General features: G+C 54.1%; 2 protein-coding genes across 2 annotated transcripts; one reads left to right on the forward strand and one right to left on the reverse strand.

The window, feature by feature from the left end:
* Window positions 1-1,056: 1,056 nt before the first annotated feature.
* Window positions 1,057-1,913, forward strand: CH63R_07550 (SRF-type transcription factor; the record flags this gene model as incomplete). Its single annotated transcript, XM_018302525.1, has 3 exons — window positions 1,057-1,302; window positions 1,425-1,559; window positions 1,629-1,913. The coding sequence occupies 3 exons, from the start codon at window positions 1,057-1,059 to the stop codon at window positions 1,911-1,913; spliced, it is 666 nt and encodes a 221-aa protein (XP_018157303.1).
* Window positions 1,914-6,867: 4,954 nt separating this feature from the next.
* On the reverse strand, window positions 6,868-7,559 carry CH63R_07551 (Ctr copper transporter; the record flags this gene model as incomplete). Its single annotated transcript, XM_018302526.1, has 2 exons — window positions 6,868-6,976; window positions 7,030-7,559. 2 exons carry the CDS (start codon window positions 7,557-7,559, stop codon window positions 6,868-6,870), a joined length of 639 nt encoding a protein of 212 aa, XP_018157304.1.
* Window positions 7,560-15,448: the final 7,889 nt, after the last annotated feature.

Genomic DNA, 15,448 nt, shown 5'->3' on the forward strand with positions numbered 1-15,448 from the left:
AAAGCGTTCACGAACACCAACCTACTAAATCGCCCTTACGCCTACCTGGCATCTTATTCTCTGGGGCAGCCAAACCCCCCGTTCATCGGCTCCGTGTCCCTGGATTGAATCTCCGGACGAGAAGAACCCTTGGTCAAGGTTGGAACACGGCCTTGCCTCACCACACCTCGTTGCCTCCACTACAATCATCCTACTCCCGTAGAGAAAAAAGACACACCCCCATCTCCTCCGAGGCTCTCCCCAGTTCCCCCGAGTCGCGTTTTTTCTTTTTCAAAGCGACCACCCACCACTACCACTGCCACAACACGCTCCTCTGCAGAAACACACAAACCCGCTCGGCTCTTAATCCGCACCGCTGCCGGTTTTCTTCTTCTTGTTTCGCAAGGCCAAGCCATCCCGCTTTCGCTGCGAACAACCACTACCACCACCAGCACACCACCACCCACAGCACCCCCCATCCACTACCACCAAGACTATTTTTTTCGACAACACGTCCACGGCGCCTGTCAAAAGAAAGCCACTATCGACCTTTTAGGCCAAATTCCATCCGTCCACTGAACCCTCGACCAGCACGAGCGCATTGCATGTCAGGCACGGAAGCTCCAAAAGTCAAACAAAGCAAATAAAAAATAAAACCAGCAAATTCCTCGCTTCCGTTGGTCGGCACAAGGAGAGAGAAGGGGGGAAAAAAGGAGACACTACGGCCTCCACGTCCACACACGCACCCGTCCGTCACCTGCGTAACCTCCACTACTACCTTATCCGTACACCTTACCTTTTACGCCCGCCTCGACCTTGCCTACCTTTCCCACCTCCACCTCCCGCAAAGGTACCGCACTGCATCCGCTCCGCACCAGACTCGATACAGGTTACGTCCCGTTTCGACCTGCTTTTTTCTGCGACAGAAGCTCAAGCTGCACACAACAGCACCTCTTCCTCCCTGATCAAGTATAGATCAATCGGCACCACGCTCAAAGCAGCTTCTCCACCGTTTTTGCCTTTTTCTGCCTTGCTCGTGATACCTACCATTCGACCGACAGCCTTGCTCCGTCCACAATGGCCGACATCACCGACCAACACGACCAGACCTCGCCCACCGACCTCGACGAGTCGCAGGTCGGCAACGGCAACGCCGCCGAGAACAGGGGCGTCAAGCGTCAGCGTCCAAGCACCGCCGACGACGACGACGATGACGACGACAAGGGCGGCCGCGAGCGTCGCAAGATTGAAATCAAGTTCATCAACGACAAGTCGCGCCGTCACATCACCTTCTCAAAGCGTAAGGCTGGAATCATGAAGAAGGTCAGAAAATCACCCCCCCATTCGTCCTTGCGTTTGACCGGCTGGCTGCCTTGAATGCGCTCTTGCGCCATCACAAACCGGGCACCTCGTACGCATCAATTGCTGACACCAGTCTTGTCTAGGCTTACGAGCTTTCCGTCCTTACTGGCACCCAGGTCTTGCTCCTCGTCGTTTCCGAGACCGGCCTTGTATACACGTTTACGACACCCAAGCTGCAGCCGCTTGTGACTAAGGCTGAGGGCAAGAACTTGATTCAGGTACGTGTCTTGTCGTCGCTAGTCACGACGACTTCCTGAAAAGAGGCCATATTCTGACAATTGATGCAGGCATGCCTCAACGCGCCCGAGCCCTCTCAGGGTGGTGAGAATGGTGTCGATGACTCGAACCAGGTCGACTCCCCCGAGGAGCCTCCCCAACAACACCTCCCTCCCCAGGCCGGCCGCCAGGGCATGCCACAAAACCCCCACATGCCTCCCAACTACATGCCCAACGTTGGTATGGACCCCTCGCAGGCGCTCGCGTACCAAAACTACGTGCAGCAACAACGGGGCGGAGGCTACGCCATGCCGCCGCAGTCTGGTCTTCCCCAGCATACGTCGCATCAGTCATGATAGCCGGGCTGTCCATGGCTAGTGTATTTCTCGTTGATACCAGACAAATCCTGCATCTTGCAACTCCTCGCCCGTCGGCTCCTTGGTCTTTCTTTACTCGACGTCGAGGTTTTGGCTGTTTGGCGTTACAGCTCGATGTTGCCACTTGCTACATCTCGGTTCCACTACGTCTCTTACATTTCTCTTGATCCCGAAATCTTCTTCGCTATGACGCAAATCCCGCCGGTATTAAGCACTTTCGCCTCCCTTTTCGGCTTTCGAGGAGTTCAAGGCTCCTTTTTCCCTGCTGCGGGGCGGGATTCAATGCAGGTAGCGAGGAGTCACCTGGGATGCGCTATGAGAGAGAGATACGGCAACATTGGGATGGGTACCCGAGAAGACGTGAGGGTTATCGAAGGCGGCAACCTCGTTGAGCACGGCCTTGTGCTATGAATTTAGTTGAAGAGCGGGCTCCGCGTGAAAGGATTGTGTGGACGCGAGCTTGCGTGGCACTGTGTGCCAAAATCATTTCTCTTTTGGGTGCTTTTACCCCCCCTCTCCCATAAACGGTAGGGGCTGCGGTGATTGAGAAGTCTGCCCTGAGCGAGGGGGTTGTTTGGGGGAAGGGGCATTCTGGCGCGGGAAGGGTTTTCGGGTTTTCAGCATGAGAGCATGATATCTCACGGCTGGGCAGGCACGTCTTTTTTTTATTATGGAATGGACTTTGACGATTTTTCTCAATTCGAGGACCTGTGGGGGACCAAACACGCGCGAACTTCGTTTTTCCATTTCTCGTAGGAACTTGGCTCGATACCCCCCCGGCCCAGGACAAATCAACAAAACAAAACCACCTTCACACGCACATGAGATTATATACCTTGGGACTCGTCTTGTCTCCCTTGGTGACCCCCTCAGCCAGCTTGCTTTTGGAGTCAGGAAACAGAAGGGGAAACGTCAACGAGCAAACTGCATGGGAAGAAGATGAGGAAGAAGCACAAAGGCCCAGCCTACCTGTATGATAGTACATCCGCGTGCGCTTCTGTTTATCGTTTTTCTCGTCTTCTCACTTTTACTACTACTACTACTACTACTACTACTAGACCAGTCAGAGCCTGACGAATGCTAATCTTTGAACGCTTACTACAACAAGGTATTATGCCCCATGCCCGTCCGTATCTAATCTCGGTAGGATGCAGCAAGCACACACCTGAAATGATATCTCAGTATCTCCATCCCGCAAAACGCTGGAGGCGGCCGACCAGGCTTTGATCGATACCTAAACATGGCGCGCTTGGCTGGGTTTGAACACATGTCCCCTTCCGCCCGCCCGCCCGTCCGCCCATCGTCCCCAACTCTAATGTCCGTTTGCGGACGGAAGTGTCAGCCTCAGTTCCGTGCTGGACGATAAAGCCTGGTGTGCGTGTGTGTGTGCATGCTGTACGTTCCGTCATGGCGACCTGACAAGTGACTGAACTCTAAAGAGAGAATGCGAGACGCACTTTGTCCCCCCTCCCTTCCCCTTCCCATCCAATAGCCAACTCCCCCGGATAACTCCTCCGGACTCCACGAACATTAAAAATCTCAACCGAAGAGCCCACATAGTTTTCGCAAAGATCGTTCGGCAAGACGGCCATGTCACCTCTCCCACGGCCGGGGGCGTTCCCGATCGAACTCAAGATTTTTGGCTCGCGTGTGTCTCCATATTGCACGTGCGCCAACCCCGTCAGGTTTACGTGCAAGCGGGCACGTTAGCATGCGCTTGCGATTTCCATCCGGGGAGGAGGAGGAGGAGGGAAGGTTGACGAGAGGCGGGTGCTTGTCGGCAGTGCAGTCGTTCAGCGCTCAACACCTTTTTTTTATTTTTTTCTTTCTTTCTTTCCTCTTTTCTGCAAAATACGAAATAAAATGAATCCGCTGCAGAAGTCAGAGAAACGGAGATCGGGATGATGCATGGTGGGATTTGGGGGGAGGGGGGGGGGGGGGGGGGGGGGGATGCGAAGACTGGCAACAGCGATTCGAATGCTGCTTTTGGCCGTCTGCCGGGCTGTGATTCGGTGAGTGCATGGCCCGTCCGTGGTGCCCCGGTTGGTACAACCCAACCTCGCTGAAGGGTACTCCGTAGGCGCTGATTTACGGTGGCTGCGGGGCCTCTCCTCGGGTCCCCCGCCAGCTCGCTGCTGTGGTATCATCCTATCCGCTCGCTGTGACGCAGCGTGTCAATGTGTCGGGGGGCGCACGTCCGCACGTCCGCACGGCGGGCACCGGCGACGGCACCGGTAGTGGGTGGGGCTCAGCGGGGGAGGCGGCTAGCTGGCAAAGCTCTATACTTGCCTCGAAGTCATCGGCCGTCGTCATTCTCGCATCTGTCAGTTTAGGTTGATATGTGTCAAAGCGCGACACGGAAAACCAGATTGTCGGACAGATAGATGTTGTTTCTTTGGCAAGCCTGAGGCCGCGGGGGCCAATGGCTCGATGCCACCATAGCCTGCACCTGTGTGCTTCTCCACTCATTTTCGTTTCTGTTTTTTCTGTAGGGAGATCAGACGCCGTTTCCATTGATTTTCGTCGGCGTAAAGGTTTGATGCTCATGGTGGGGAAGGTAATATCTGAATGTGGACGCAGGGACAGCTTGTTGCCTATTTGGGCCTGGTGGGTTAAGTGGAATTCGCGGCGTCGAATCCACTGTGAAATTCAATGTAGAAATCAAGATAGCGACGAGACCAGAGTGCAGAGTTGATACAAGTGTTTGAGCTTCTTTGGATGGTCGTCTCGTCGATGCCCAAGGCCGACACCTGTGCTGTCCTCCCTTAAGAGCCACTATTCAGTAACATCTGAATCAGCTTGGGGCCACGGAGTTGGCAAGCTGTCGCATTTGAAGAAGTGTTTCTTGTCGAGTCCCAGATACTCATTCTCGGGGCCGGATATGGCGTCTGAGGTCGTTCTCTTACAAAGCTATGGGCCATAGGCAACCTGCGCCGAGTCTCCGCCGGCCAAGCCGTGTGACCTCCTTTCGACTACAAGCAGGAACAGAAAGAATGGCCTGCATCTCAATATCTTCGTTTTTCCTAGTGGCGGCCGGACTTTGTGTGTCATGTGTGTTGCGTCTTCAGATGTCTACAAGTATGGCGACGCCCAGGACGCTGTCTTCCGCTTAGCTTTTTTGGTTGCCAACGATGGCCCTAGCTTTGAGTCTTACGCCTGGTTCCCTGTCTTTTCGGACATTTAGCAACTCTACGTCGTCCTAATTCTTGTCCCTCGAACCGGACAAACGTCAACTAGGGCAAACAAAGTCCCGGTGTCCGGAGATGATGGCTTTGTACCACACAGTGCTCGGCTTTGAGTATTCTAGTTGATGATTAATGATGGCTTGTCGGGATTGGCAATGAACTGGAATGAGTTGAAACCCCAGCACAGCCACCAAGTCTCCATCGTCTGTTGTTGTTGTTGTCCATCTATCAGATTTCAACCCGATTGGAGGGCCGCGATGGGGGTGCATTGGAAGACAGGGCTCAACCTGCCCACTCCCTATCCGATGCGCCGATGACCATGTGCCAAAGATGTGTATACTTTTGGACCTAGAAGCCGGCGTTGTGGGCTATGACGTTGATGCTCGCCCATCAATCTCTGACGCCGGCGCCAGTTGCCTCAGTAACCGTCGGACAGCCTGGAAGCTGCTGTTCACAGCCGCAGCGTAGGAGACCCTCGAGCGGCTACAACTTTATCCTATGCAGATGTCTCTCTGTGCGTGCTTCGCACTGTAACCAAGCGAGCCAACGAGACGATCTGACTGGAGAAGAGTATCGGAGCAATGAAACCTCGAAGACGCTGTGGAGGGAACTGTTCAGATGAAACAGGCGGAAACAAGGTTCCTGGGAAGATGGCGCCTGGAAAGTGCTGGCTTGGAGAATCGCCTCTACAGTCCCAGCGACAGACACCATGCTAGACGACGAATTTGCCTCTACCTTTAGAAAAGAGGGATCTAGTCAGGAGCATGCCTGTTGTGGGCGGTCGCTACGTATCCGTACTCGTGAGCATGTCGAACATGTGATTGAGTGTGCAGCAGGCGGCGCCGAGCATCGCTCTCCAAAAGAGTGATTAGGTAAGACCCCAGTCTTGACATCCATCATCCATGAACCCCCTCGTTGATCTTATCGTTCATCCTGGAGTGCCATTCCACGAGAATGACCCCCATCTGTGCAGTGCGGAGAACTCGGTTGTGGCCATCCGGGGACAGCTCAGGTGGACGACGGGCTGTGTGGCCGGATTCGTTGACGGTCTCCTTCGAGGCAGGAGGTTGTTCGGAGTGCGGCTCAAACATGATACGATTCAACACCGATCCATGTGGTGATACGAGACAAGAACCCTGGGGGATGGGCGACGGTCTGGTGAGGTCGCAGTGGTCGGTTGGGCTCGTATGGCTTGGTGATACAAGAGCACGTCTCATTGGTGGGAGGGAGGCGAAGGAGCGGGCTGAGGGGGTTTGAGAAGGTTTCTGCACGGGCCAGGTAGTGGCGCTCGACACCACTGTATAGGTACCGAATTCACTATCACGTGCATTGCAGGTAGCATCACAGGGACTATCAGATCAGGAGCAACCTGATTTGGTAACCAAAACTCGTGACAGCTTCATTATCGTTACAGCTCGAGGCTTGGCATCCATCTGCGAGTAAAAAGTGAGTACTATATGCAGCGCAAAACAGCGAGCGCGAGTCTCAGCCGAAATCCGCGACCTGGTGATATCCTCCGACCGAGCTATGCCCAAAAAAGAGGGGGAAAATGGTTGAAAAAGGGGTTTATGGAAAGTTATAGTCGAATTCGTCGTGTCTGTTCTCTCGTGGTCGCGTGTCCCTCGTTTCCGTCTTCTCGTCCCCCTGCGCGGGCACTGTTTTACCCTTAGGGTCCATTCGTGAACATCAGGGGGGAAGGTGAATTGATTTGTCAACATTTCCTTCCCGGGCCATAGAGCCTACCGACTCTAGTGTTCGCCCATGGTGGCGAAGCGGCCGACAGCGAGGCTACCCAAGAATACACCGCCCAGGACCGAGAGAAGGTAACCAACATTCATGGTCATAACGGCCAACATTCTACGGCTGCTGTCAGAACAAGTACTCATGCAAGGGTGAAAGGGGCCACGTACAGCAGGTATCCGACACCAGCGATAGCAGTATCAATCAGGGCGCGGATGGGGTCGACCGAGAATCTCCATGGTCTCCATATGCCGTGCTGCGACTGGACGACAGTGACATTCTCCTCGACACCGTTCTCTGAGAGCACCAACTGCTTTGCCATGCTATCCGTTGACATCTTTCCGGACATGCCCAACTTTCCATTGACGCTGACGTAGCGGCGCTTGAAGTCCTTGTCGAGCCATCGCTTCTCCTGAATGGACTTCAGGGCCAACATGCTGCGCAGACCGAAGGCGAGGAAGATGAGGAAGATACAGGTGGCGGCGTAGGTGCCTACGCTGTTCGGGGTCCATGCCTCTGAGTACAGAGGCGTCCTTAGGTTGGTTTGGAAGATGGTCATCATCATCATGCTGCCAGAGGTATGGCTGTCGTTCGCCGTGCCGGATCCCATTTGCATTCCCGGCATGGCCTCAGAGGAGGTTGCCGTACCCGTCGCACCGTGGTCTTCACCACCGTGCCTGGCAAGGAGAGAGCTGTCCATTCCGGCGGCGTCAAATATGAAAGCGGTCGTGGAGAGTCGATGGAGGACGAAATGGGAAAGAAAGTCGTAGGCTAAGGGAGTGACGATGCTAAATTAATGATCAAACTAGGCTCCAGTCCCGGCCGCGGAATTCGTGATTATGTCGAATCGAGAGTGAGAGAGCGTGCTGGTCCTTCAGATGGAAGAAAAACGCCAAGATGAAGAGGACCAGGCGGCGAGAGCGATATTAAAGACTCAACGGTGAGAAGATTTGAGTGCAATCTTCAGACGCTTTGAGTAGGGAGGGGCGTTGCGGATTGGCTTTCGGGGTTACACGACGAAACGAGAGCATGTTCTGCATGAACGGCAAGTGACTTGGCTCATGCCAAGATGTAGGAGACGGGCAGTCGCGACTTTTTGTTCCGTTTGCAGACCAGACGACGCCGCCCGGGTGGCCCCTAGTGTGAGCCAACTCTCAAATCGGGGGCCTAAGACGTCGTTAGCAGGCGTGTGCGGCGTTGGACACGTCGAGTCGATAACGCGATATGGGTGTGCTGATAATGCCCTCCATGGATCCTCGTCTGCAAGCACGCACTTTGGTGGAGTCTGCGACGGCGCTAAGGACGGATAGTAAGCGGGGAATGCTCCATCCGTCTTCGCTTATTGGTCTACCCTTGCCTTTGGCTCCGCCAGTCTATGAAGAGCAAGAAGTATCGCTACCTACTTCACTAGCAATTTCCTGTCCGATTAACTTCCAAGCTCAACCTCCCACCCATCCTCATCTCAAACACACTGCTCACCTTATTCGAAGACATCGGCCGTTTTTTCTTCTTTTCATCCCGGGCCAGCCTTGTATTTGATTTACCATTGACGAACGAGACGAAAACGAAATCTAGTTGTTAAGCTGAACGTTATTGTCGTTTACCTACGGTCAAAGCTCGTCTACTCACACTTGCTTGGGCATTACATCGTACACGTACTGATGCTAAACTTTGGGGGCTCTCCTGCCAAGGTACATCGTATGTAAGACCATGGGTCCTGGGCAGTTTAAGATACGACTACTGTGCAGACGTACTGACCCCATGTCTGGCTTCAAAACTCAGACCCCGACTACGAGCATGGGATCGTGAGCGTGGCTGGGAGATTCGCCAGCAAGCTCCCGTTGGTTGATGATTGATATGTGACTTGGAACAGTAAGTGATTCAGTGCAAGCCAGCCCCCGAAACGCGCGGGCTTGGTGGACTCATGCGCCGTCGCAACCGAGTCCAAATGTTGGCTATTCGAACATTCGTCTGATATCAACCCTGGTCCGACCTATTCTCGGTCGTCTTGTCGCCCTGGAGAGTAAGCCCGTCCTGCAAATCCGCCCCGAGCCCGCCAATCGCATCCATATTGACGACATTCGAGTTCCTGAGACCACGGCTGATCCACCGGTAAACGAGCACGTTTGGACGTGCAGCTTCCGCATCATCATCGCCCGATGTGTTGTTACGCCCCACTCCTCGCGTCCAACTCCCCTACATGGTACGCTGTTTCTAAGTTGTATGGGTCTAACGCTTTTGGAGTCGTTCGGCCGAATCATTAAGATCTCGGGATACTTTTTTGATGACGACAATAGCAGCTTTGGGATTTCTTTCCGCTGTCGAAACCCGTCTACGACAACTGTCGAACATCGAGAGATACACCATCACCGCCAAAAGGCCTGTATAACTACTTTTCAGTCACTGGTCACTGTTTCTGCAAAGTGTGTTCTTGCCAGCACTGATGAGCAATGGTTGCGGTTTCTAGGTTGACTTTTAATTGTTGGGAATGATTCATACCACTCTTCAGTGGAAGGCCGCCATTACAGCACAGGCGGCCATTTGATTGATCAAGCGGAATCTAACATGAAGCAAAATTTGCTTGAGATTAACAGGCGTCCAAATTGCGCCGACATCGAGAGCTATTAACACAAGCTTTCCACGATGGTTCAGCTAAATTCTCAAAGTTGTTTCACCCAACAGGTAAAGTGCGAGAGACAGCATAAATTGAAAACTCCGCCGGCGGCTGACTCGGCCGATACCCATCCAAACCAGCATCTTCTGGAGCTTCGGTCTTGGAAAGTTGGTGTCATGGGAGAGCGTGATAGAGGTTAAATCTGTCTAGCTCGTCCCCGACTTCTTGTCCTAGGCAGGATAGCATTTGAACAGCCATTCAACGACCACATCCGAGAAGTAATTCACTGCTTCATCTGGTGAGAGGTAAGAAGGTACGCAGAGCATCGAAACTGTTTGGACTGCGTATCTGCACATTCGACGGTACGAGCGACGTCGAGCAACCCCCCTTCCCCCCTCCCCCACCCTCCACTGACATCGTTCTTGTCCTTGCGAAGCCCTCGCCTGAGGAAGGCACAGCAGCCATTACGCTCGATGTCGACGACCCGGTCCTAGTCAAACCGAGCGAAACCCATCTGCTGCGAAATAGACGTGGCATTCGAGTCGGTCCCGCAGGATCTTACCTAGGACCTCCCTCATACGATCAGGCAAACCAGAAGGGCGGGGTTCTGCCCCAGACAGGTTTGGAATCTGGATGTAACTTCGGACACGGTCGGGCTTGCCGCCATGCACGACTGCGAAACGTAAATGACAGGGATTCCCGAGGATCACTAATCCGATAGAATGCAACCATTGGCGACTAGACGCCAGGACAACCCTACCGGCTGTGTTTTGATCCAGCGGTACCGCATCAATTCATGGTCAGTATCCAACGTACTCACCCACGGAAGCCGTCGTCTCACGGTGTTGTACGAGTCTCCCGTGGGGACCATGGGTGTTGTTCTGCCTGGCCAGGTCGGCTTTCGCCACGTATCTCTGTCGTTTCCTCCTGTATGTACTTCGAGAGTAAGCAGCTTCGCTGCGGCCGCGGACTGTGGTTTGGGTTGCTTTGGCTCCATCGGACATGGAGTCCGATCTGCACCAAGCCGCTGCGCCATTCACGGCAAATGGATGGTTGAAGCCGTAATTTTTTGTCGGGGTGGGACCCGTCTGCACCCAACCCAAACCGCAGGGCCGGGATCAAGGGGTGGGCAAGGCAGCTTGCCGAGTTTATTTTGACGACTTGCAACGGATGACCTTGTCCCTCGGCTATCGAGTGCCATCCTATCGCCAGCCCGATTAAAGACGGCCAGCACGAGGGTGGCCTCGTTTTGGCGCTGGTTCTGCTTCGCACCATACCCTTACTAGCTTGAACGCACCGAGTTGCCGATTCGACCTCGACTAATACGGCTGAGTCTCGGTGACATTCGAACAGCACAACCTTGCTGCGGGCTGTCGCATCGTGGCCTTGGTTAACAAGAACAGAAGAAAATACCGATTTAAAATGCCCGAGCCAAGCGTTATTTCCAATATTCAAAATTGCCGCCTGGGTGTTGCAACGCCCGAAAGGAACTCGGCCCAAAGCTTATGGGCCCTCCCTCGGCTGCATGTGCACAGCGTATCGGTTCCACAACGTCTGATATATACTGTCGCCAATGACGGCTCAGGAAGAGTGGTCATCACTTCAATCGCTAATTTCGAAGCTTTACGACCATGATGGACCTAGCTAGCCTGCACAACAACACGTCCAAATAGCTTGTTGATGGGCATAAACGGCTTCATCCATTGAGGCAGAAAATGAAAAGACAGCAAAGACTTAACCCACTGGCTGTCGCGCCACACGAGAGGCAATCTAGCAGCAAGTTTCATCTCTCTCAGAAAATCGGCCTCCGTGCTTTGGCATGGGTATCTGCACCGAAAAGGAGAAATGCGTATGACCTGCTCACGAGTGGAACAACCGTACCACATCAGGATACTGACCCAATCAGAGTAGGCAAACGCCGCTGGGCTTCCGATAAGAGAGCGAACGGCTCTCGCTGCCTCCAAAGTGGCGCGCGGTGATTGATTCTGGGATGCAATGCGTGCTTCCGCTACGAGTAACGGAGAGCAAAAGTCGATGGAGTGCGGATACTAGCCACCATAACGTCGAGCTGCTGCAACTCCACGAGAGTGAGTTGACTCGGTGCTTCAGGCTAAAAAATAAGGAGATCTGGTTCTTTGGCAGAGACGAGGGCAGTCAGCAACAGGGTAGGTCAACCTCTTCTTTGGATGACTCACGGCTTATTGATACAAGGCTTGCGGCACGATCAAGACAACGGGCTCCCAAGGCAAGATATCTCGACGAATGCCCCGGTACTGTGTCGGCGAGATCAAATCAGTTGCCTCGGAAAGAGAATCGGCTGCGGGAAGGTTTGGGGGGATTTCGGACCGTCCAGCGACCCGTTCGTCGCATTTCCCTAGAGGTACACCTCGTGGAGTGCTCTCACAGTATGTGGACGCAAAGAACACAAACGCAGGGAGCACACCAGACCTGACGGCGTGGTTTGCATGACCGTCGTGGGGATCGCTGATTCCGCATCCGGGTGTGCATCCGCGGTCATTTTTGGGAAGCTGTTAGACTGGAAGTCGACTGAGAGACGGCTCGTCGATGCATTCTTATTGGTTGTTGAGAGAGGGTTCAAGATACGCTCTCAAGGCGCAACCACGTTTAGCAGGCTTGGAGGGGGGTCGCCTTGCCTCCCGTCGCTCATGACCGCCCGTCCAGACAGTCTTTACGTAGCGCGGTGGGCTTCTTTCGTCACCCTGGGGCTGCAGTTGCCGCGGCATTCCACACGACCTTCTCGATCCTTTTTTCCCCCGCCGCAGCCGCAGCCGCAGAAGACAAGGCGTGTTGTTCCATTCCACGTTTGAGGTGGAAACCGAGAGAGTAGAGAATCGAAGACGTCCGCCTCTACCGTCCGCCACGCTTACCAGTTGGCTTTGTGGGCGGCGAGGAACAACAGACGAAGGGCATTCCGACTTTTCTCGAACGCAAAACCATGAACCGCCAGGGGGATTAAGTAATCCAAGCCGAGCGGCCCTGCGCCAAGACCAAGCGCGTAGGCGATCACTACTGCGCGGTCCAGTCAGAAGAAGACGTTCGTCATCTTGGCCTGCAAGTCCATATGACGGAAGGATCAAAGAAGTACGACAACAAAGTCAATATGATTGGTCATTGAGAGCACTAACAACCCCTCCTTGTCAGCCGTCGGGAAAGGAGGGAGAATACTCTCGAATGCATCAAACAAGCCACCACCACCCACTCACCCCTCATACGGTAGCGCTGATAGACTCAACCATCGATTCGAGAGCTTCCCCCTACTTCCGAGTCCCGAGCGTGAAACCCGACTGCAGCTGGGCGACAGACTCGTCGAGCCCGCGTGCTCATGTGGGTGTGGTGACGCTAGCTCGTCCACTAACGATGCCGCCGGCTCCAAAGGCAGAGGGGGAAAAGGGGCTAGAAGGCCCCGGTAGTAGGCGTCTCGCCTATTCTCGCCAATCCATCTCGTGGGGAATGGCGGGAATGCTTGTTCTTGGACTGGCGTACGCCCCCTCCCCCCAAGTTCGGTGTGTCTCAGTTCACTTCAGGCCTTTTCTCTCCCAACTATCTCTCGGGTACAGCTTTGCAGACAGGCTTGCCTTCACACGCTATCCGACTTCCTCCTTCCCTGCTTCCCAGGCTTTGTTTGTTCTTGAACCGGAGCTTTTGGGGTTGCCAGCCCTTATTTCCGCGCAAGGCAAGACACGAAAACCCCCAGCCGGAACGCAATGCCCGCTCAGCTCGGGACGGGGGACCCTTCTAGATAATCGAACTCTTCGTTTACACAGTACGGCCTCGTCATTACGGAGAAAGTCGCCTGAGTGCTGCCAATGGCCAACACGCAAAGCAGCTAGCTGCATCCTGCATTCATCGCGTCCTCTCCCTTTCCTTTCGCTTACCTTGCAAGAACCAGGCAAGCCCGGAATGGCAAAGCAAGAGTGAGTGGCCAAGACCAGCTCGGACTGGAGAATGTCACGATAAGCTTTGGCAGTGCTTTGGCAGAGCAGGCGCGCCAACCAACCTTTGATTGACATGGCACGAAAAAGTGTAATTGCATGACTGGCCCGGCCCATCACCCCACTCACTTTCTTTTGGGCCTCTGAGTCCCTGCCGGATGGAGGCAAAACCCGAAAAGAGAAAAGAAGGTGTTGTGCAGTGCGCGCATATGAGCAAATGACTGGGGAAGAGGGCATGGGGGCGGGGTGGGTGACACGAATTAACGTCTCGTTTCCTCAGCCAGACTCATCTCCTCCCCCCCTCGTTGTTTTCTTCAAGGCGAAAGGAGATGAGGAGAGAAGGGGATGGGGATTGGGGGAAGAGAACAGCATTAGCTCGGTGATGCGTTGCTCATTCCTCTTCGCTCAAGCCATCTGATGTTTCGAGCATGGCGCCTGGCTGCCATCCCATCTTGCCCCCCCCCCCCCCTCTCCAAAACGTTCCAAGCACGTTCCCGCAAGCCCTCATCCTGTCTCGTCCGTTCACGCCTTCACGCCCTCTCTTCACGCGTCAGGCCTGCACGTAATAGGTGCCCTTCACTAGGGGGTGCCTCAAGGCTCCCCGGGAGCGGGCGGCCATGCTTCACTCCAGATTGACGTGCGCGAGTCTCGGGTGTGCTCACATAGGTCTTCTCCAAAAAAGATTTTTGTTCAACAAGAGAAGACTTCTCCAGGGGCAATCTCGTATTCTCTGTCTGCCCGCCTAACCTCGACCCATTTGCATAATATCGCAGGCGGCCAAGGTGCCTTCATCGCTAGCATCGCCCCCCCCCCCCCCCCCCCCTCCCGGAGGGAACAAAGATGGCCGAGCTAGGTCTCGTGTGCCTGTAGCCGTACTTGGAGGACCGGCGACGGCCAAGGTGTGAGTCTTCCTTCACATGTCAGCCCGCCTGCCCTGGAAGCTCCCCTCCATCGCCGCGTCTAAGGTGAGCGGATATGATTCTGCGAACATGCATTTCATTTGCATCGGGCAACACTTCGATAATTCCATCATAGCAGCAGTATAGTTACAGAAGGGTGACATTTCCACCCTTGATGATAATCTTGGTATCTCACAAAAAGCAATCCCGTGAACCCAACTCCACCTTTACCTTGAGAGGTGGTTTTTTTCTTTTATCCCACAATCTCTGCTTTCCAACTCCGACCGAGCCTATCCCGAAATGCCCCTTCCCAAACTCTGTCGGATCCATGACTCCATCTTAGCCCCGTCCTCGTTATGGGACCAACACCCTCATGCCCATCGTAACCCGTGCCAATCATGGCGGTAACTCCCCTCTGTTCCCCTTCCAGAAATTTTGGGTACGTAACTGAACCTTGATCCGTAACCCTTGTGTCTGCAGAGACAAAGATCCGTATTGTATTCCTCTTTCGCCGTGAAAGCCAGTGTGTCCCGATCCATACGGGCCTTCATAACCTTCGTCACCGGCAACTTTCCAGGAAAGCAGTCCGTGGCGATGGGAAACCTTGCATGACAGAAGAAGAAAACACCAATGAAAATGGTGCCGGATGTACCCCCCCTATATGACCCTGATAGTCCCGTTTCCATTAGATTTGTCGTGTTATCGGTGTAATAATAGTAACTCCTGGCTAATCGTGTATGGCCAGGTGTGCGGAGAGAATCGAAGATGACGAAGTCCGTGGTCAAGTTATAAAAAGAAATGAAGAGAGAATTAGGAAGTTTCTTTGAAAACTCCGAGTCGGGCACTGTTCGATGAAGCCAAGAAATGATTCGCACGAGTGCCCTCCCTGCAGGGCAGGTACCCTACGGGCGTGCGATTGTCGAAGTTCTACCGAATGCGTCCCTGCTCCTAATGTGGTGATTGAGGGATTCTCCACAAGATTTCGGGGGGCCTGGACCTCAAATCACGATGAACGACCCTTGCAGTGGCTTCACTCCACCAGTTAGCAGATGGCAGTGGTCGATAGATTCGACCGAGACTGTGACGTTGCTGTCAAGGCCTTGTGAGTCAATGCTGGACTCCC

Source organism: Colletotrichum higginsianum, chromosome 5 (assembly GCF_001672515.1).
Source record: "Colletotrichum higginsianum IMI 349063 chromosome 5, whole genome shotgun sequence".
Lineage (NCBI taxonomy): Eukaryota > Fungi > Ascomycota > Sordariomycetes > Glomerellales > Glomerellaceae > Colletotrichum > Colletotrichum higginsianum.